The sequence below is a fragment of the Condylostylus longicornis genome, unplaced genomic scaffold (genome assembly GCF_029603195.1).
Source record: "Condylostylus longicornis isolate FDR11 unplaced genomic scaffold, ASM2960319v2 ptg000022l, whole genome shotgun sequence".
Classification (NCBI taxonomy): domain Eukaryota; kingdom Metazoa; phylum Arthropoda; class Insecta; order Diptera; family Dolichopodidae; genus Condylostylus; species Condylostylus longicornis.
Genome location: NW_026577991.1, coordinates 5,037,933 through 5,060,098, shown reverse-complemented (window position 1 = coordinate 5,060,098; position 22,166 = coordinate 5,037,933). Strand labels below are relative to the sequence as shown.

Genomic DNA, 22,166 nt, shown 5'->3' with positions numbered 1-22,166 from the left:
CGCCGAAAACTATGAATTTAATTTTAATATAATTGGGGTAAGTATATGCTTCCAGTGTATGAATTTTTAGTTTCAATCCCTGAAATGATAATTCAAATATGATAATTTTTTTTGGAAACGATTAGCATATTAAAATTAAATTTTTTTATTTCAATTGAAGAATATAGTCAGTCAAATTTTAATACAGTACTTAATTTTGAGCAAATACTAATTCGTTTATAATATTTAAGTATTAAAATTAAATATTTTTTACTTAAAATTTTCTTTGAGTGTATTTATATTATTAGCTTGGTTGTTATGAATCAATTTTGATCATTTTTCCTATAACAATTTCCTTTTGTTTATTTTTTTTCTCTTTTCATTTTTTTTTTTTTTTTGTCTTGTGTTTGGTTATAAATCTGCCAATATTTGCTTATAATTTTGTATAAAAAAAAAGTTTATATACATATTTACTTATATATTTATATACACTTGAATGCATATTCAAATAAATAAGTGTAGATATATAATATTTTTATTTACATGTAGGTTATACATTTCTATTATATTTAATAATATAAAAAGAGCATATTACAAACTTATATGAAATATCACGTACATACATACATATGTATAACAACTTGAAGTATAACACATTGAATAAAAAAAAAAATGCTAATAATACAGGTTAACAACTTTATAAAGAAAAAATTTTATCTACTCATGTTATAATAACATTTTATACGTTATGTATAACAGATGTTCTTAAATATTTTATGTAAATTTTTTGAATGAATATCTATGTAAATTTAATAAATATCGTAAACTTACAGCAAAAAAACAGTTTAGTTAAAAATTTCATGCAGTAAAACAAATTCTCAGATTTTGTAATTTAAAATTTTAGAAAATCTCAATAAAAGTTCTTAATTCGGGAAAATCTTATTCGAGCTTGGACCCTTAATATAAAATTAAGCAATATGAGTTTTCTATTTGCGTAATATGAGATATAAAGAAAAATGTTTTTGAAATAATATGCAATTCTAGAATCATTTTTTTTTATTCCTACTTTGGTCCTGGGAGAAGCATATGGCTGATGCACGTCATTGAATTTTGCTAAGTAGGTGACGAGTCTACCGTAAATTCTAGAACAATTATGTAATTCTTATTCAAAATTTGTAGCTAAACGCTTTTCTTAGCATGTCATTCGAAAAAAACATGTTATTGAGCCCTTTTACACGTGTACATACATTGAGCGTACAAAATTTTGTTCATGTTCTTTACAATTTTTCGCCTTGTACTTCTCAACTCCAGAGAGAGGGACCTGGACTATGGAGAGGGGTTTTGAGAACCAGTAAGTAAATACTATAAATACTCTCAAAGCATACACATTTAAATATGCCCATTTACCATAGTTTAAGCAGGATACTAATTAAATATACTCAAAATAACCTTTTGAGAGTCACAATTTTTTCTATTTTACCCATTTATTTATGTATGTATATAATATAATATAGTTGAATTTTTTATTTAATTTATTTACCTATTTATTTATTGAAATTAAATAACAACAAAATACATATTTTAATTTTGTTATTTTTCTATTCTTATTTATTTTATTTAAATATGTATGAATATATGTAGCAAAACATGAGTTTTTTTATTTAACTACGTAAAAAATTATGAAAAAAAAACAAGAAGGCAAAAACAAGAAAGAAAATTTTCACTACTTATAAAAATGATCAAAAAAAAAAGGGAAAAGAAAAAATTTGTATAAAAAGTAAAAAAAAAAAAAAAACTCATCATCCCTCTGTTTTTTTTTTTAAAAATAGAAAAAAATTCACCATGCCATTTTCTGTCTTTTTTCTTTAGTTTGTTTTTTTTTTTTTTTTGCTTTTGCTTTTCTTGCATTTATTTTGTTTGCTCATTATCGTCAGAGAACAGAACAGAACAGAACAAGTCAGAAAATGAAAAAATAATAATAATCACCACGGAAAGGTGATTTTTACAAACGAAAATAAAAATTTGTTATTATTATTTTTCTTAAAATTTTCACTTGAAAGAGTCAAAATAAAAAAAAAAAAAAAAATTAAAATATTTTCCGAATTTTTGAAACAAAAATTTTGTTTTTTTCTTTGCTTTTTTCTTGTTTGACAAGAAACAAGAGAAAAAAAAACACACACACACAATCAACACCACCTATGAAAAAATTTTCACCATTCAACAAAACAAAATTTTATTTTAAGTTGTCATTATCAATAACTTTTAGACGTTTCAAGTAGCATCGAGCGTCAGCAAACAAAAAAAAAAATATAGAAAAGAATAAAAGATTTTTCTTTTTGTTTATTTTCATAAATTTTTTTCTTGTTTGATTTTAAAAATCTTTTAATTTATAGTCCTTTTTTTTTTTTCTTAAAAAATTTTCGTTTTTTGTTTTACTAAAAAAAATCCCTACTTAAGAACTTTTTGTTAATTTTCAAAAAGTTTCTTTGTACTGAAAAAGGAAGGAAGTGCACAAAAGCAACTAAAAAAATTGCCTTAAAAAGCAAAAGTTTTGGAAAAAAACTGAATAATGATGTAAAAAAAAAATAAAAGCAAATAATTTTCTTATTATTAAAAAAAATATTCAAATATTTTTTTTTTTAAATATTAAAATCTTTAATAATTTTCTTTTTCTCTCTTTATGATCTTTTTCAGATTTTCAAAAATGGGAAAATATACTGGTAGAAAATGTCGATTATTATCGATGATGTGGTTAACAGCATTTTTCTTTTTTGTTGAAATTGTTGTCGGTTATGTTACAAATTCAATGGCATTAGTTGCTGATAGTTTTCATATGTTAGGTGATATAGCGGCATTAGTAATATCATTTTTATCAGTAAAGGTGAGTTTTTTTTTTTTTATTTTTTTTTAGTTTAATTTTAAGGCAAATGATATTATTAATTGTCAAATATTCTAACCTATTTTGTGTTATTGAAACTTAAAAAAATTCGAAAATGTTTACGATATTTCAAATTTTTAATAAGTTTTATAAATATTTATAAAAATTATTTTGACATGTAATCCGTATTGATGTATTTTTCTTTATAAGTAATTATGATCGGGAATTTCAATGAAATTTTGAAAGATAATTTTATTTTGACACATAATGTGGTGAGAATGAATTAATAATTTTCTTTCTAAGTACGTGTTCAATAAGCTCAAAATTAAAATGATGGAAATTAAATATTAAAAAAAAAACATAATTAAATTTCAATCGAATTAATTAAAATTATTTAATTAATTTAATTTTTTATTTGTGTTAAGTAAGTAAATAACAAATTTTACTTGTATTCGCTTTGAACTTGTAAATTATTTGGAAATAATTTTACATGTTTATAACTAACTAAAATTGAAATTAACAACCTGATCGTGGATTACTCACTTTTTTACTCACTTTTTATTCACTTTCAAATCAGAATTATAAGTATTTTCTAATTGATCTTTCACTTTTCCAATAAGATTACTTATTTTTTTTTTCAAATTGGATTTTTGCATTTTTTCTCAAATTATTGACTGAATGTTTTACTTTCAAAAACAATGTGAATAAATGTTGTATACATTTTGGGGGAAAAAAATAACAAGATATGCAATATGAAATAATTCCTTCTCACTCGGGAAAATTACATTATACAAGTATATGATAATTACTCACTTTCTTCTCATTTTCCGAGTAAAATAGCAGGTTAATTCCGAGTAGATAAACGATCCAGGTCCTAAGAATTATATATGTATGTAATAAATATGATATACACTTAAAATCCCAACTTATCTATTATATTACAGATCGGAAGAAACTGGCTACATATGTAATTGACTCTTTCATAGTGTCTTATATTTTCCTATACGATAATTTTCAAACTTAAAATATTTTTTCAGCATATTTTTTTTTCATATTTAAAAAAAAAATCATTAAAAATCTTTTAGAATTTTAAGGCATGCTACGAAACTGAAAATATTATGTTAGAACAAAAAGATTTCGGAACGATATAAGAAAGCTTAATAATTTTAATCATTTTAGGATTATAGAAATTTGGATTCTTAAGATTTCTGAAATTAAATTGAATACAGTTTCAGAATTCAGTAATTATTTCGGTCTATATTTTTTGCGTTTAGCTTAAAAAATTTTCAAATTGGAATTTATATTTAAATAATATTTATAAAACTTGTAAATTTCTAAATTTATTAGATTTATGGGGAATCGAATAATTCTAATTTAATTGTTGTTTTTTTTCCAAAATAATTTTCATTATTAACAAAAATGATTACGATTTAATCCACAATTAATTAATGGTTTAACATATAAACAATATAGAAAAACTAACCTAAATAATATTAAAATAATTATAATTAAATAAATATTTTAAAAAAAATTTAATGTATGTATTTAACAAACAATATTGTTTAATTAAAGAATGAGAGTTAAATAATTAAAAACCATTAAAAATTTCAATTTCATACACTTATGTACCAAGGAACAAAAAAGCGAATTTAATTAATAATTATAAAAATTTATTATGAAAAATTATTATTGCGAAATTTATAATTAAAAATTAATTTCTATTGCATTTTTCATATTTAATTTTTTTTTCAGTTTATTTTTTTTTTATCATTGCCACAGTGGTTTTGTCTACTATTTTTTGTGTCAAAATTTCTTTTCATTTTATGATTAACTGCGATTTCCCGTAAATTTTTTTTTTTTTAGAAATAAATTTTTTTTTTCACATTATTATTAATCATATTAATTGTTTTTTATATTATTCATTATTTTATTTTAGATGTCACCAAAGAAATGGTCTAAAAACACATTTGGTTGGGCAAGAGCTGAAGTTTTAGGTGCTCTAGTTAATGCTGTATTCTTAGTAGCTTTATGTTTTAGTATAACAATAGAAGCATGTAAAAGGTAAATAAAAATTTATTTACATTGTTTTTAAATTGTTATAACATTAAATATTGAATTTATTTAACCCAATTTTTGGTATTTAAATTAAAATATTAGAGCTGTACCAGAATCTTAGACATTTTATACTTAGACTAAATTTTAGACATTTTATTTATATTAAACTCATTATTTGTTATATTTAACACTAGATTGCCCTAAGGAAGTCATTTTAAATGCTTGTTAATATTAATTAGAATGAATGCAATGATATAATTTGAGAAAATTTTGTACAACATAAAAATGCGTTAATTAATAATCGTATTTAGGCCCCCCCTCCCCCCCATTCTTAAATTTCCGGTATATAAATGTGTCATACCTATATTGTCCAAAAGCTTTCATTTTCACTGCTAGTGAAATTTAAAATAATCAAATGATTTGGTATTGAACTGAGTAAATTTCTTATATGGCCAATGTCGGGGTTCTGTATTGAAATAATATTTATTTCGATGATCGTTACCATAATGGCATGCAAGTATGTGATATGGCATGCAAGCTAAATGGCATGCAATATGATAAATTGTCGATTTCAACGTGCTGCAACTAGATAATTTGCAGTGGCTCAATAATTGTTTTTTTTGTATCTTTATGCAATGATACTTGTTCTAACAAGTTGTTTATTTTATATCATATGCGTCCTAAATATTTACTAATAACTTGTGATTTAAATGTAAATAATACAAAAAGAATATTAAAAATGAATTTTAAACAAAATTTTTTATACATTAGTTGTTCTTACAAAATGCAGTCTGTTTGACTGCTTTTGGGCAAAATAGGTATATCCACAAAATTTCAATCTTTCAAAAAATTAAAACGTAAAATTTTAATGGTCTACGAGGAAAGAAACTGTTTAATTTTTTTTTGGTTTCAGTAATATCAAATATTTCTTAAGCAATTTATTATTAAAAATACTATTTTTGAAAACTTTCATACTTTCGGCCAAAACTGGGTTAAATTGAACAAAAACAATTTAATAAAAAAAAAAACGAGTAATAAATATTTTTTTTTGTAACATTTTTTTTTTCACTTTTAGATTTATTGAGGAAGAACAAATTCATGAACCTGAACTTTTAGTGACGACAGGTGTTGTCGGTCTTATAGTTAATATAATCGGTATAGCATTGCTTTATGGTGAGTTGACGAGTAAAAAAAAAAAAAAAATTTAGTATTGTAATTATTATTGTTTTTCGTTATTTTTCTTTATTAATTGTTATTATTTTATAAAATATGAATTTAATAACAATTATTTTTATGCTTTATATTTTAATTTATTATAGAGCATGGTGGACATCATGGACATTCACATGGTTTAACACGCAATCATAGTAAATTAGTTGAATTAGCAAATACAGATGATAATGATTTAGATAATGACAACAATTCATTTATTTATGTAAGTTGTAATTAAAGAAATTTAATTACATATATGTATATATATATATATATATATATATATAACACTTTCTAAATGTTATTCAATATAATTTTTCATTTGAATATCGGAAGAAATTGTTATGCAGTTGTGCAAAGTTTTAATTAAGTTTTCTAGACGTAGCTTTCTTCATTTAATTTATACTATAATGACAACGAATTGACTACGAGCTTTAAAAGATTATAATGGTATCGAAACATGCTGAAAAGAAATAATTTCTTTGAGTCATTCCTGCTATTTTAATTTAACTAGTTTTGTATATTGTTATACAATATTTCAAGTTATATTTCGTAATTTCAATAATTTCGAAATTTGTTCTTTAACTCCTCAATTATTTGTAAAGTATAATAAATTATTGTTATACAAGAATTTAAAAGTCTTGTGACGTAAGCGCATTTTTTAAATTTTTATGGAGAATTTTCGTCGAATTTTTTCATATATATATAATTAGCAGTATTTAACTTTTTCACATTTACTTAGTTCAATTTTAATTTAAAGTCTTTAAAATATTTATTATTATTTATAGGAAAAACCACAACCAAAGAAATCTAATCATGGACATTCACATTCTTCATCACAAATGAATATGCGTGGAGCATTTTTACATGTATTAAGTGATGCTTTAGGTAGTATCATTGTAATTATAAGTGCACTAATTGTATGGAAAACAAATTGGGAATATAAATATTATATGGATCCAGCTTTATCAATTGTTTTAGTATTATTAATCTTACATTCGGTATGGCCATTATTAAGAGAATCAGCATTAATTTTATTACAAACAGTTCCAACACATATTCAGGTATAACATATACACACATAAAATATATGATTTAATTTTTAAATTTTCATAAAAAGAAACTAATTTAAATATATATAATAATAAAAAAATTAATAAAGGTCGATGCTATTCAAAGACGATTATTAGAAAAAGTTGATGGAGTAGTTGCAGTTCATGAATTTCATGTTTGGCAATTAGCTGGTGATAGAATTATTGCTTCAGCACATATTAGGTATTTTTTTTTTTTATATATATTTTCATTTAAAATTAAAAATTAATGAAATTAATTAATATTTTTTAGATGTCGAAATTTATCAGAATATATGAAAATAGCTGAAAAAGTAAAAGAATTTTTTCATAATGAAGGTATTCATTCCACAACAATACAACCAGAATTTATTGAATTAGAAGGATTAAATATGTCTGATGGTGTATCAAGTTTAAATATAAGTGGTTCACAAGATGGTTGTGCACTTGATTGTCCGATAACAGATGAAGGATGTATAAAAGCAACATGCTGCCAAACAAATAATAAAATTGTAATATAAAAAATATAACTTTTTTTTTTTTGTTATAATTTTTCATTTCGAATTATTAATGTTTTTTTTTTTTATTTAAGAATCAACTGCCATCACCTCAAACTACACCATATACAGTACGCCAAAGAAATGCAAGTAATAATCGAACAAGTCTTAATGATGTTGAATCTGGCTCTCTTTTGGAAATATCAACAGTTGGTAATTTAGATAATAATTTACAACAAACTGGTACAACAAATGCACCATTAGCCGAAGTTGAGGAATTACAAAAAGTTAATGTTTGACAACAAAAATTTATAATTAAAAATATAATAAAAAATAATAATATAAATTTTGAATTATTTCATATATATAAAATTATTTTAAAACAAAATATAATAATAATTATTACCAAAAATGTTATTTATATTGAAAATTTCTTATTATCATTATTAACAAATATAATATTATTATTATTATTATCAATATTTGTAAAAATAATATTAATTTTAATGCTATTAAAAAAAAATTATATTAAATATAATAATTTTAAAATGAATACTTTATTTAAATTTAATAGATGTTTAATAAATAATATTTTATTCATTGCAACTTAATAAGCGCTGTGAAAAAAACAAAATCTATATATATATATATATATATATATATATATATATGTATATAAATTAATTATATAATTAATTATTAATATAAATATGTGTTTTTAAAAAATATATAAATTAATAAATTTAAAATCAAAATTAAAAATCGAAAAATATTGTAATATATAATTATGTAAATGCATATAATATGTATATGCATATATTTAAAAATAACAAAAAAAATTGTATTTGTTATTTTAACCAAAAATAAAAGAAAAAACAATTTTTTTTATTAAATTTTCATATTGAGTAATTCTTAATTTTATTATTTAAATTTAATTGAAAAATCAATAATGTTATCAATCAAACCGAAAACGAAAATTATTCTTTTAATTAATAATTAAAGTAATTATACAAAATAAGATTAAAATATAAAATGAATTGTCCATAAAAAGAAAATAGAAAAAAATAGAAAACTAAAAAAGAAAATATAGCCACTATACAAACAAACAAACAAAAAAAAAATGAAACAAAACAATTAAAATAATAACTAAGAATTAATTCCCTTATGTTTAGAATTTTTTTAAAGTTATTGCATATTAATCATAAAAAAAAAAAAAAACAAGAAAATTTTATAGGCTTATTACATTCTATACTTTAATATTTTATAAAAAAAAAATTAAAAAATAACACAAAAATTAAAAAAAATTAAAAAATTAAAAAAAAACTTAAAAAGAAAAGAAAACATTTGCGAAAAGAAAATGTATAAATATTATTGTAAAATTTTTAGTAATATATTGGGGATTTTCGATAATTCAGTTTTAACTTAAATCTTATCATATAAAGCCACGCACGCTTGATAAATTAAAACTGCAAAATTTACAAAAATATCTTAGTTCGATCGTTTTTTTTTTTCGGAGACAAAAAAAAAGTAATGCACATTAAAAAAATTGTTGCTATGCTTAAAATTTTAAAACATTTTTTTTTGTAAATGCTTAAAAGCAAATTTTTAATTCTGCAAACAAAGATTTTAAGTTGGAACTTTAAGTGCATCTTTGAATTATTTAAAATCCCCAATTATAAAAAAAAATTAAACAGAAAAACAAGAAATTTAAAATGATTTTAAATGTTTATTCGTATTTAATAAAATATGACAAAGCTTTTAATTTTTTTCGAAATAGAAAGATAAAAACTAAACATAAAATTTAAACTTAATGAAACTAGAACAAAAAATATTGAAAGAACTGTTGTTAAATGCAATTATGTTAATTATAAGAAAATAAGAAAATAAAACATTTAAAAAAAAAAGAAAATATCATAAATACAAATTATATTTAATATACATAAAATTTTATAGAGGACTTTTATAATATTTACTTATTTAATGATTGGTAAATAATCAAAACTTACAAAGTTTTTGAAATTAAAATATAAAAATGGAAATATGAAAATATTATGCATACTTACCATATATACTAATGCATATTTTTTTTATTTTTATGAATAATGGTGCATATTTTGTAATTTTTTAATTATTTTAAATTTTAATATTCTGTTAGTGTGTATTCGTCGTTGTACATATAATTTGTAAATTATGATAAGGTTTTTTTTTTTATTAAAAATTAATTAAACAAAAGTAATTTTTTTTTTAATAAAATTTATGTATTGAAATTTTTTATATTTTTTAAATTCACGTAATAATTTTTAAATAGAATTTTAAAAAAATAAAAAAGATTTTTTTTTTTTGTTTCTTTTGTTATAAAACATATTATAAAAGTGATGATTAATGTAGGGATAATAAAAAATAGTTAGTAATAGTAGGATGAAAAATAACACATTTTATTTTATATTAAGTCATTAGAGAAATTATTTTTTCATTTGATTTAAGGTTAATATTTTTAAAATAAGGCTTAAATTATTAGAAAATTTTACTGTTTTCATTTTAAATTTTATTTATTATTACTGAGTAGAATTAAATAGGATCATCACCAATTTTATATCACATTAATCAATAATTGATATATCACAGTAATCTTCCCTAGTTATGGGTCTATCCAATTGTTTTTATTCAAAGAATTTATTTGAATATTTACAATGTCATCGACAGTTCTTCTCGTATCAAATAACTTATTCCAGCTCCTATATTAACAATAACTTATCAGAACTGAATATTACTTTAATGTTAATATAATTAATATTGTTTGAATAATAAAATTAGTAGTCAATTAGAGAAATGTGCTTAAGCCTTATTTTATTGTATACACCATAATTTCATTTGAAAAATAAAATCATAAAAATATAGCATCATTTTAGTTTTTATACAATAATACAAGAAAATACATAATATTACAAATGATAATGAAATATAAAGTATATACTTGCTTAAATTTTTTCGGTAGAAATTAATGAAATGAGATAAAGAAATAAAAAAAAAAAAAGAAAATACAAATAATTTGTTTTTTTTTTTAAATAGTACATAATTATGCAATCTTCTTTTGTTTTTTTTCTTTGAAAGGAAAAATAAAATGCAAAAAATAAAAATTAAAAGTTTTAATAATGAAAAATAGAAATTGTAATTGTAACATGTCTAAAAATAAGAAAATATATTTAATATTTTTTTATTTTTGTTATTTTAATTGTATATTTAAATATTTACGTCACAACATGTATATTTAATATATATTGAAACATATATATATATATATATGAATAGAAGAGTATATAAATAATATATAAAAAAAAAATTAATGTAATTTTTTTTTTCAGTTGCTTCTATTCTAAAAGTATTAAAATATTATCGTCTAATATATACCTTGATTACTTATCGATATATATAAGTAATCATTGTTATATCTGTGTTCATTGTATGAAATATATTTATAATATCCTATTGTAATTTTACTTTTACTTGTTTTAATAATATTTACGAATAAAATAAAAAAATAAACGATTCAATGATAATAGAAATATTAAAAAAATTTATAAATATAAAAAAGGAAAAATTAAAATAGTTTTTTTTCTGGAAAAAATTAGGAAGAAAATTTAAAATTATTTCGATTCTTAATGCATATTTAGGTATAATAAATAATAATTAAAAATAATATATACTTATTAAATAAAAAATTTTATACAGCATACCTAATAATACAATTTCTGAATAATATAATAGAATATTCCTAATTATTACTAATTAATATTCTTAAAATTGAAATAATTTTCTTTTTTTTCGCAAAAATTTAAAGAGAAAACAAATTAGAAAAGTAACAACCATTATTCTGTTTATTTGTCCCATTACTTAACCCAGCATTTACACATGCAAGTTACTTGCAAGAAAGTTGCAATACATACAAAAATTTTACTAACACATTCAAATATTTCTACTTGCTTGTTTACTTGCAGTTCAACTTGCAAGAAAATTTTGCTGCCAGTAATTTGAGCAACTGGTAATGGGAGATATTATTAAAAAGTATTTAAGCTGTCAGTATAGAATATCAAATTTTGATTTTATTCTGAAAATAATGTCATATATAATATCTATTAGGCCATCATAATCAGAAAGCAAATTAAAAATAAATTACAAATTTATATGAAAAATAGAATTTATTAATTTTAAATGGAAGATGTGTCAGAATTTATTTGTGTTTAGGAATTTGATTAATATTTTTGGGTCTACTGATTTTACATATTTTTTGAAATTTAAAATTTAAATTTCAAAAAAAATCCCGGACAACCTCTTCTTGTCTTCCAAATGGAAGGGTACTGAATGTAATTCAGTAAAAATTTTTGAATAAGAAATAGAATTTAAAAATAAATTGAAGAAAAACGTGAAAAAAAAATAATTATTACAATCTAGATGGCTTTTAAAATTATACTAAATAAAAAGAGAATTACTAAAGAATACTGAAAAAATTTTTTCGATTCAAATATTTGGAAAATAATTTCAGTTTTGAGGCCTGATATATATACATATATGTATATATATTAATATATATGGCATTACTGAAAACATCAAAAATATTTGAATAATAACTAGTACTGCAACTTACAGAATATGGTGTGATAATCTTTTTTAAATATTGAGTATTAATTAAATTTTTTTTCTAATTTTCCGATTAAATTGATATATTTGTAATTTTAAAATAAAATAATATAAATAATATCAATGATGAATATTAAAAAGTCCATTATGATATAGGAATTTTGTATAAGATTTCTTGAAAAACAAAAAAATAAATAAAAATAAACATTTATTGTAGAAATTACAGGATTAAAAAAAAAAATATTAATTAAATTTTACATTTTAAAAATTAATAAGTTACGTACATAAGCACATAATTATGATAAAAATAAATTTTTTTTTGTAAAATGTTGTTTTATTTTTTTTTTCATATTTTTTGCATTTTTTTAATATAAGATTATAATTATGTATGTATAAAAATTTTATGTATTTTGTAAATTGATGTGGAAATTTTTTTTAATTATTTGTGTAAATCGTGTTTTTTGAAAAAAGAAAACAAAAATTTTAAAAATATTTGATCGATTCAATTAAAATTCAAAAATCAAAAACAAAAAAAAAAAAACACCTAGCTCATACATGTAACTATCCGCAAATTCTTTAACGTCAAAATTTTGTTTTCAGTCTGCAAACTGTCTGACGTATAAAACTTTTACGGACAGAAATGTAGTAAACTTTTTACCCGTAATTGACTTTGAAAAAAAAAAATTTTTTTTAGATTTAAAATAATTTTATACTTACATATTAAAAATTAAGAAAAAAAATATTTTTTATATTATTTTTAACGTAATGATAGTCACTCAATACATCTAATTTATTTACTGAATTACTACGTCAGACTGTCTGCAGGTAAAAAAAAAAATCTGTAATTTTGACGCCTAATTGACTTTTTTTAAACGTTTAAGAATTTAAACTTTGACTGAAAGTAAAAACGCAGTAGAGTATTCGTAAACTCAGACAACTCAGATTTTGTAAAATTTGACGTTTAAGAATTTACCATATATAAAATAAAAAACATATGTTTTAATTATTAAATGTATTCAAAAACAATTTTTAATTCATAATAAGTGTAATTTTTCTAATAAAAATACTTTTTAAATTTTTTATATGTTTAGAAAAAATGTGAACAGAATTGAATATAAATTTTTAATATGCTTTTTTTCTTTTATAATTTTATATTTTTAATTAAATAATAAAGCAACTTAATTTTTAAAATTCAAACCTTAAAAGAAATTAAAAATTCAATTTTATTTTCTGTCATAGAATGTGATATGAAAATTTTTTGAAAAATCATGTTCATTTCTAACTGGATTATAATTGGATTTTTCATAATAATTACATAAAGATTATTGGGCTTATCCCAGTTAAAATAACTAGCTTTTGTTGAAATTGTTTTGTTAAAGTTACCACTTTGTTTGCAATATATAAAGAAAAAGATAAAGATAAATAAAAATTTAATTTAAAAACTTATTAAACTATTTTAAAAAAAATATTGAGCAAAATGTAATTTTTAGAATTCCATTTCATAGTTTTTAATTTGAAAATTCCGAAGATTAGAGTTTTATAAATTCTAATACGATTCGAAAATAATATCACATTCTATAATATTAATAGGAAATCTTAAAATATTTTTAAACAAAATATTACTTTTATTAAAAGAAAATTAAATATAAAAATTTTTAATTAAAATTATTTTTAATATTTTTGAAATTATTACAAAACATGTTGAAAAAATTCTGTGATGTAAGTTACAAAAAAAAAAAAAAAAAAAAAGATGCAAAACAAACAATATAAATCTACAAAGATCACAATTATATAATAACAATAATATAAATTGTTGAATTTATAACAAAACCGGGTCTTGATAATTAAGTGATTGTAGGTTTCTCTACATACATATGTATATGAATTTTTAAAAAAAAATTTTCTCAAAGCTTGGAAATTTTTTGTATTTTTATCTTCTTTACAAAATATTTTTTTTTGGTTTTTAAATAAAATTCGAGTTTAATTAAATTGAATCAATTACAATACAAAATATTTATTAAATTTTATTTTTAAATTATTAATTTGTAAACCATGTGCTATCTGATTATTTCAACTTGTTTTTTTTACTAATATAATATGTAAATAAGAGTTTGGTTATTCACACTTTTAGACAAAATGAAAATTTAATTATATTTTTGTCCCCCCCCACCCCGACATGATTTCACTTTTAAAAGAACAATAGATTCCAAGCAATATTAAAATTCAAATTTCTTCATTTTTTTTACTAACATTATTTACCATTCAAATTTGCAAAATTAAAATTAATTTATAGAAATTTTCGTATCAGATTAAAAATTACAAAAAAAATATCTTAGGGGGTTTTCGTTTATTCAGTTCTAGAATAGTTTTAGCTTGTAGTACGTTCGAAAATTCACCTTTCATTCAATTCAATTCAAATATAGATCGTTCGGAAATTACTGGCTGCATAATATAAAGTGCATTCAGAAATTCAATCTTCAATAAAGAAATTATTGTATTTAAAAATTAAAGAAATTAAATTTAAAAATTAAAAAAAAAATTTTTAAATTTTAAAATGGCACATTCAGATATAAGTCTTTTCAAATCTTGTTTAAATTTTTTTATTTTGCAATGAATTGGAAGACGTAAAGGATTTAGGAAACAATTTCATAAACAATATTATTACTGTTATTTTCGAACTACTGATTATTTAAAAGTTTCAGAATATGTAGACTGCGTAAACAAAAAAAAAAACTTAGTTAGAATTTTCGCATACTGTTTAAAACTGCGATTTAGATATTCTAGTTCAAATGTAGAACTTAAATCAGCGCAGCGTGCGTAAACGAAACTCCCCCCCCCCCCCCACAATAAAAAAGAAAATGTTAAAAAACCCACAAAAACTTAATTTTCATACAAGATGTTTGTGTTTTTTTTTTTAGCCGTTTTAAATAAAATATGTATAATTAAAAAAATAAATAATTAAAATATAAAAAAAAAAAAAAAAAACAGATAAAATATTTTTTCATTTACACTTAATTATTGAAATTTTTCCTCTACTTATTTACAATATTTTTAGTATTAATTTATTGTTGTTATATGTAACTACCATAATTATTAAAAAATATCTTATAAATAAAGTGACTTATTAAAATTAAATAATAAAAAATAGAAGAAAATAAAAACAAATATATATATATATATATATTATATTTTATGTATATATTTAATTATATTTCCATTTATTATTAATTAATTAAGAAAACTAAATAAAAATAAATTAAATAAAAATTCAATATATACAAAAAAAAAGAAATAAAATGTAAAATGCTGATATCTTTTTGTTGTTTATTAAATAAAAAATTATGAATTTAAATTTGTATAACAATATTGAATATATATTATAGTTGGTATAATAAAAAAAAATGATAAAAATTAAGAATAATTGAAAAAAAAAACGAACAAAATTTTTATTAAAATTTGTTGTACATATTTATTTATATAAAAGAGAATGGGTTTAATTATTTTTATTTTTTTAATAATTTTTTTTTTTTTTCTTAAAATTTTTAAATAAAATCTATGTGATAATTTTTGTAAAAAAAATTTGTTATCAAATTTATTATTCTGTTACTTACTCTTAATTCTTTTAATTATTTTTTTTTATAAATTACACATATTTAAATTATTTAAAAAATGCAAATGTATTATTTCTAAAAAAAAATTTAAAAGAAATATCCCAATTTTATTATACAAATACACTAAGTCCTCGAGATACGACATTTTTGGTTCCAGAAATTTATGTCGTAACTCGAATTGTCGTTTGAGGAGCAAAAAAAAATGTATTGAAACAAAAAGTGAATTAGACAAACTATGTTATAAAATAATTTACCTTTTTTTTTTTACAAAAAGGTAACAAAGTTTGAAAAAAAACAACAAAATATAATAACAAAATCAAAAAAATTCAATGATGTAACAAAAATAAATAAAATAAAATCTAAATAAGTTGATATTTTATCACTTCAATTCGTATTCTTAACTACTAACTAGAATTTTTAACTAGAAAGAGTTCATTGTTGAAGTATGTGCTTTAGTCTCGTTTTATAACTAAATTCGGTATAGATTTTTATTCAAAAAACAGTAAAATCTGTCAAAAAAAAACATTTTTTTTTTTTTTAAATTTTCAATGTCGTATTAGGAACAATGTCGTAAGCCGAATAAAAATGATCCAAATTTATATCATGTCGTAACACGAAATGTCGTATTAGAAGATGTCGTATCTCGAGGACTTAGTGTACGTAAATATTGAGAACATAATTTTTTAAAAATAAAATCTTAAATTTTATTCGTAAAAATTTTATTTCTAATAATATTAATATATATTTTTTCATAAGTTTTAAATAAATTCTACCTCCTATCTAATGTGTTATATACCAAAAATTTAAAAAAAAAACAAAACAAAAAAGTAAATAAATATATTCAGTTTTTAAAATAAATAATTTTATTTTAAATACAAAGATTATGTGTTAGACGCATATTATGAAAAAGCATTATATTTTCAGTACCTATATATATATTTTTTGTTTTCCTTCTTCACTCCTAGGAGAAGTATAGGGCTAGTGCATGATATCTATCATGCCCTAGTTTCTATAGTCATAGAGAGTTAGCTAGGTATTTGACTAGCCTACCGTAGATCTATATATATATAGTACCTCAAATTTTAAAATTATTAATTTTATTCTGAAAATTACAAAAATTTTTAAAGAATATATTATCTCACCTCAAATGATACGTTTTAGAAAATATGAACGTAATTATTTTTATAATTTCACTTTAAAAAAAAAAAAATATATGTTTTCAAAAATATAATATTTTTTTAATTATTTTATTATATACATTTGTATTAAATTTGTAACATAACAAATTAGGGAAACCTAATTTTGAATTTGATAAAATGAACTGGTTTTTTTGAAAGTCGTATAAGTCCATTTCTTTACATATTCAGATATTTATGGGCTTGCGTTTGAATCAATTTAAACATTCTGGCCATAGTAACATAATTTGTTAGTTTTATGTCTACATAGAACTCTGTTGAAATTTTGATTGTAAATAGTGGAGAGAAGTTGTCTATAAGTCACTAAAATTACCATTAACTTAGCCTTTTTAACAAGTGGACTTATACCACTTTCAAAAAAACCAGTTCAAATATGAAAAGATTCACTTTAAAAATATTTTTTTTTTGTTTTAATTATGTTTAATTAAATATAAAGCTATAATAATTTCATTTATGATTTAATTAAAAGAATTTAAATAATACCTTATTTATATCTATATTTAATTTTCTAGTAAAAACTGGTCTTTGTAGGTTAAAAAATTAATTTTATCAAATTATTGTTTATATTGAAACAAAATCACACTATAAATCCCGTATTTTTTTTTTATAAAAAAAAGTTATTAAAAAAAAAAACAAATAAAACACGAATAAAGTGAAAAGAAATAAATTATATGAAGAACGTTAAAAACTAAAAAAAATTGTTTAATTTTATTTTATTTATTCAAATTTATTATTCTTGAATTATTAATCAATTTGAAGCGGGTAAGTGGACAAAAGGGTTAACTTACATTTGCATTCTGATACTTTTTTTTTTTCATTAACAAATTGTAAAAATATTAATTCTATTTGTTACTTAACTCCTAATGTGCACTGTCAATCTCGTCTTCTATTAAGTTTCTAGCTATAAGAGTAATCACAGTTGAAAATATATGAAATTTAATGATGTTCTATCCGAACAAATCGATCATTTCGTCAAAATATTAGTTAACCCCTTGTGTCTACTTATCTTTTCAATTGTTATTAGCAGTGGATTTGAATAAACAATACATTTGGAAACATACTGCTTGCTTCATTATCCCAGATATGAAATATAAATAATAGGGGGGGCAGTGATAGTAAGGATGTCTTACTTATTCTTATAACACGATGCTCTAATCTGTAAGTAATTATGACATATTTTGAATATTTTTTAGTTCTTTGTTGAAACAGAGTCAAATTTGGACCTAAAATCTACTTAAACTCTAATAGCAAAACCATATATGTAGATTTATCTTAATTAGCTAGGTATATTTCTCTTAAAAAGCGGAAACTTTCCGTATGAGCTATACGGACTCAATAAAACATTTTTTCAAAATTTAATATGAGCAATAAAAAAAAATTCATATGTACATATATTAATGACTATTCTATTTCAATTGTGTTGCAGTTAAATAAAATTATATTTATTGTATACCTAATAAAAATTTAATTAATTTACAATATTTTACTATGTTTAATTTTATTAAAATACAATATTATATATTATATTACATAAATATTTTTATTAATTTACAATTTAATGGAATTTTTAACAATAGCTTCATCTCATGGTCCATGAATATTATTTTTGTATTTCTGTAATCTTACAAATAACCAAGGGCAAAAAAAATTAATAAAAATCATAACAAATAAATATGTCATTAGAATTGATAAAGAATATATAAATAATATTAATGAACAACAGCATATAATTGGTATAATAAAATATGATTTCCAAAATTTTTCAGTAAACATCGGATATAATACAAAAAATTGAACGGATACTACTAAAAGAACGAATGCATGATGTGATGATGATAATCTTGATGCTAAACATATTGAACCAAATATAGCTGAATTAATTGATATTGGTTTTGAAACAATAGCTGCCGGTAAACCATAATTAAAAAATATTAAATTTAAGAAAAATACAAAAAATGTTAATGAAAATATTGTATCCGTGCTAACACTATCAGTTAAACGATACAATAATGGTGAAAATATATAACCAAAAAATAATACTGTAATAACAGTTTTTAAATCATCACTTAAATTTAATAATTTATATGATCCACCTATAAATATTGAATATCCTATAAATGTTGATATACCACTAATTGCAAGAACAAATGTTGGTTGAAGAATATTATCATATAGTAAATAAAATACAATAAGAAATGCAGTAATACAAGATATTTGATTATTAAGTAAAGTTGCTCCTTTAATCGATTCTGACAATGTAAAAATTTGTATATTTTTGTTCCTTTCCAAATCCTTTAAAAAAGTTGGCTCATGTGTATAATTATCATCATAATCCTTATTCTCATATAAATTTTTCTTCCAAGGTTTTTTCTTAATTTTAGATGATTCTATTGAATTATCCATTAATGTTTGGAATTTTAAAACAATTTTGTAAAAAAATTGTAAACAGCTGACTAATGTCAAAACCAATGATTGGGTTTTATTAATGTTGATAAGCGAATGAGAAAATTATATTACACAACTCTTTATTGACACATAACTCTGTCTTTGTTTGACATATTTAATAAAAATCGAAATTTTATTTGTAAAAAGCATTATTTAAATTGATGTTATTGTAAAAAACGAAAACAACACATATATGTACATATTTTTATTTCCTGCAGTTTTCACATTGAAAAATTCGAATTTTAAATTTAAAATATGGAATTAAATATTTTTTGACAAGTTCGTACATGGGCGTCAATTGTTGCTCTTTCATATTAAAACTGAACGGATTTTTTTTCAATATTCTCTACGTAATCAGAAATATTTTCGACTGAATTTTTAATATATGTAAAAAACGTGTAATATACATAAAAATATTAAATACATAAAAATTTGAAGCTTATCCAACATTTTTAGTCCGTCAGATTTGTAAATGATTTTGTCAGAAATAGATCGTGATTAACTTCCAATATTTCTACCATACGAAGAACAAATTTTACAATAGATTCCTCATCCTTACTCATAAATTGTTAAACGGGAAATTGAAGCTCCTAGCTGTCATAATTTATTCACCATTGTCAAAAAGCCGGTTTGGTGAATTTATAAAATGTCAAATTTGAAATGTTTTATGTATATACCATTCTTGTGTATATGTATATACAATATTATATGAACGGTTCTAGTTAAGTGACTTTTGTTTTTATTTACATATTAAAATTATTTATTTTTCTTCAAAAAAATTTTATATAAATATTTAGAATTATTTAATAAGAAAAATTTGCTAATTTTGAATTAATTTACAATATTAAAATTTGAAGAGATATGGATGAAGATGATGATCCTATTGTTGAAGAAGTAAATATCTAATTTATCTTTGTTACAAATTATAAAAGAATTTCATTTTCAGATTCCAATATTTTTGTCAAAATCTTTAGAAAATAACCTTTTTGTATTACAATTTCCGAATCGAAGTAGCGATAGAAGTACTGACGGTGAAGATATAGTTAATTCTTGTATAAAGCCTATTAATCGAGAAATTAAAATAGATTTCCACGTGGATAGTGAATCTAAATTTTATGATCGCTTTAAAGGGAAAAGTTTTGCAATAGCATCAGATGGTAAAACACAAACATCAACTAAAAATCAAAATGAAAGGCCAAGTTTTCCAAATGGAATTATGGACAAACAAGCTTATATTAGTTCAAAGCCAATTGAAAATTCCAATAAATATTTTGTGGGAATATTTTTTGATAAAGAAATGCATTTGACTCCAATTGCAGACATTTTACAAATGCGTCCTAACTTTTCATATTTTGATAAAGAAGATAAAAGAACAAAAGCAGAACAAAAAGCTGCTGCCTCACAAGATGCTGATGATGAAGATGAAGAATTACAACAAGTTACTGTAAAATTTTCAAAAACAGGTCAAACATCCGAAAGTGTTAAAAAAGCTTTAGAAAAAAGTTATGAACATTTTATAAAAAAATCTGCCGAAGAACCATGGTGTGAGGCAATGTGGTATCCAAGCAATTCACCGACTGCCGAAAAGGAAAGACAAAAACTATTCTCTAATAAAACTGATATAGCAGATTATGCTTTGAGTATGAGTGGTAAAAAATATATAGAATTACTAATTCCTCCAGAACGTTCTGATCAAAATTTAGAATCTATTTTACCATCAAATATTGTTAGTAAAGCAAAACTCAAAACAATGAATATAACTAATCAATTAAAACATATTTTGAAAGATGGTCGAATGTTATCATTCATTGATATTATGACAATTTTAGAAAAATGTGATCAAGATATCACAACCGAAAAAGTTCTTAGAAATTTACCTTTAATTGGTGTTTTAATTAGAGGGAATTGGGTTGTACAATCAGAAATATTATATCCAGAAGAATCTGTATCAAAAACAAATGGTGTTAGCGCTGAATTAATGTGCCGTGCTAGAGATTATGTGGTAATATTTTAGAAAATACTGATTTTCAATTATATAAATACTAATTATGACTTTTATTTTATGTGTAGATTTATAAATTTTCCAAACAAGAATATTTACATCGTCGTAAAGTAATAATAGCCACACAATTACCTCCAGAAGAAACAACAGAAATTTTAACATCGATAGCAAAATTAAATCCAGAAAAAAAATGGGAATTACTATTACCACCAGATGTTGGTTTTGAATCACGATATCCCGATTTAGTACAGCGGCAAGAAGGAATGTGGAATTTAACTCAAGAAAAATATTTGGGAATGGATTTTGAAAAATCGCCAAAACGTTCTCGCAAGAGATCACTCAGAGAAGTTAAAGTAGAACCAAAATCATGAACAACATTAATGTAAATTTCATATTTTTTGAAATATTATGAACATGTAATACTATATATCCAATAATATTGTTAATTATGAATTACTTGTAAAAGATACATTTATTGTTATTTTTTTAAATACATAAACTTTTTTCTTTTAAAGTTTACAACGTTTTCTTGTAATTTGGGCTGTTATCGAAAGTTTTATGATATTATTTCAACATATTGTGACAC

General features: G+C 21.0%; 3 protein-coding genes across 3 annotated transcripts in view; 2 read left to right on the top strand and 1 right to left on the bottom strand.

Annotated features, from left to right (window-relative positions):
• The window catches only part of LOC129606867 (zinc transporter 10), a 38,506-nt gene extending 30,233 nt beyond the window's left edge, over positions 1-8,273 (top strand). The window contains exons 2-9 of the mRNA XM_055517477.1: positions 2,674-2,860; positions 4,794-4,918; positions 5,988-6,085; positions 6,232-6,347; positions 6,913-7,188; positions 7,287-7,399; positions 7,469-7,706; positions 7,787-8,273. Coding sequence (XP_055373452.1) covers positions 2,684-2,860; positions 4,794-4,918; positions 5,988-6,085; positions 6,232-6,347; positions 6,913-7,188; positions 7,287-7,399; positions 7,469-7,706; positions 7,787-7,990 — 1,347 coding nt within the window. The 5' untranslated portion in view covers positions 2,674-2,683 and the 3' untranslated portion in view covers positions 7,991-8,273. The remainder of the gene's footprint in view (positions 1-2,673; positions 2,861-4,793; positions 4,919-5,987; positions 6,086-6,231; positions 6,348-6,912; positions 7,189-7,286; positions 7,400-7,468; positions 7,707-7,786) is intronic.
• Positions 8,274-17,990: 9,717 nt separating this feature from the next.
• On the bottom strand, positions 17,991-19,582 carry LOC129606891 (phosphatidylinositol N-acetylglucosaminyltransferase subunit C). The gene has a single exon (XM_055517509.1). The coding sequence runs from the start codon at positions 19,534-19,536 to the stop codon at positions 18,718-18,720; it is 819 nt and encodes a 272-aa protein (XP_055373484.1). The 5' UTR covers positions 19,537-19,582; the 3' UTR covers positions 17,991-18,717.
• A 733-nt stretch (positions 19,583-20,315) lies between these two features.
• Positions 20,316-22,088, top strand: LOC129606756 (DNA-directed RNA polymerase III subunit RPC5). Its single transcript, XM_055517274.1, has 3 exons — positions 20,316-20,472; positions 20,525-21,580; positions 21,649-22,088. The coding sequence occupies exons 1-3, from the start codon at positions 20,440-20,442 to the stop codon at positions 21,949-21,951; spliced, it is 1,392 nt and encodes a 463-aa protein (XP_055373249.1). The 5' UTR covers positions 20,316-20,439; the 3' UTR covers positions 21,952-22,088.
• Positions 22,089-22,166: the final 78 nt, after the last annotated feature.

What these genes read in the sequence shown, in the direction of transcription:
- LOC129606756 (XM_055517274.1), top strand. Translation starts at nt 20,440, where the DNA reads ATGGATGAAGATGATGATCCTATTGTTGAAGAA. An exon ending in ATGATCCTATTGTTGAAGAA is followed by an intron (nt 20,473 to 20,524) that starts GTAAATATCTAA and finishes TTTCATTTTCAG; the next exon opens with ATTCCAATATTTTTGTCAAA. An exon ending in GCCGTGCTAGAGATTATGTG is followed by an intron (nt 21,581 to 21,648) that starts GTAATATTTTAG and finishes TTTTATGTGTAG; the next exon opens with ATTTATAAATTTTCCAAACA.
- LOC129606891 (XM_055517509.1), bottom strand. Translation starts at nt 19,536, where the DNA reads ATGGATAATTCAATAGAATCATCTAAAATTAAGAAAAAACCTTGGAAG.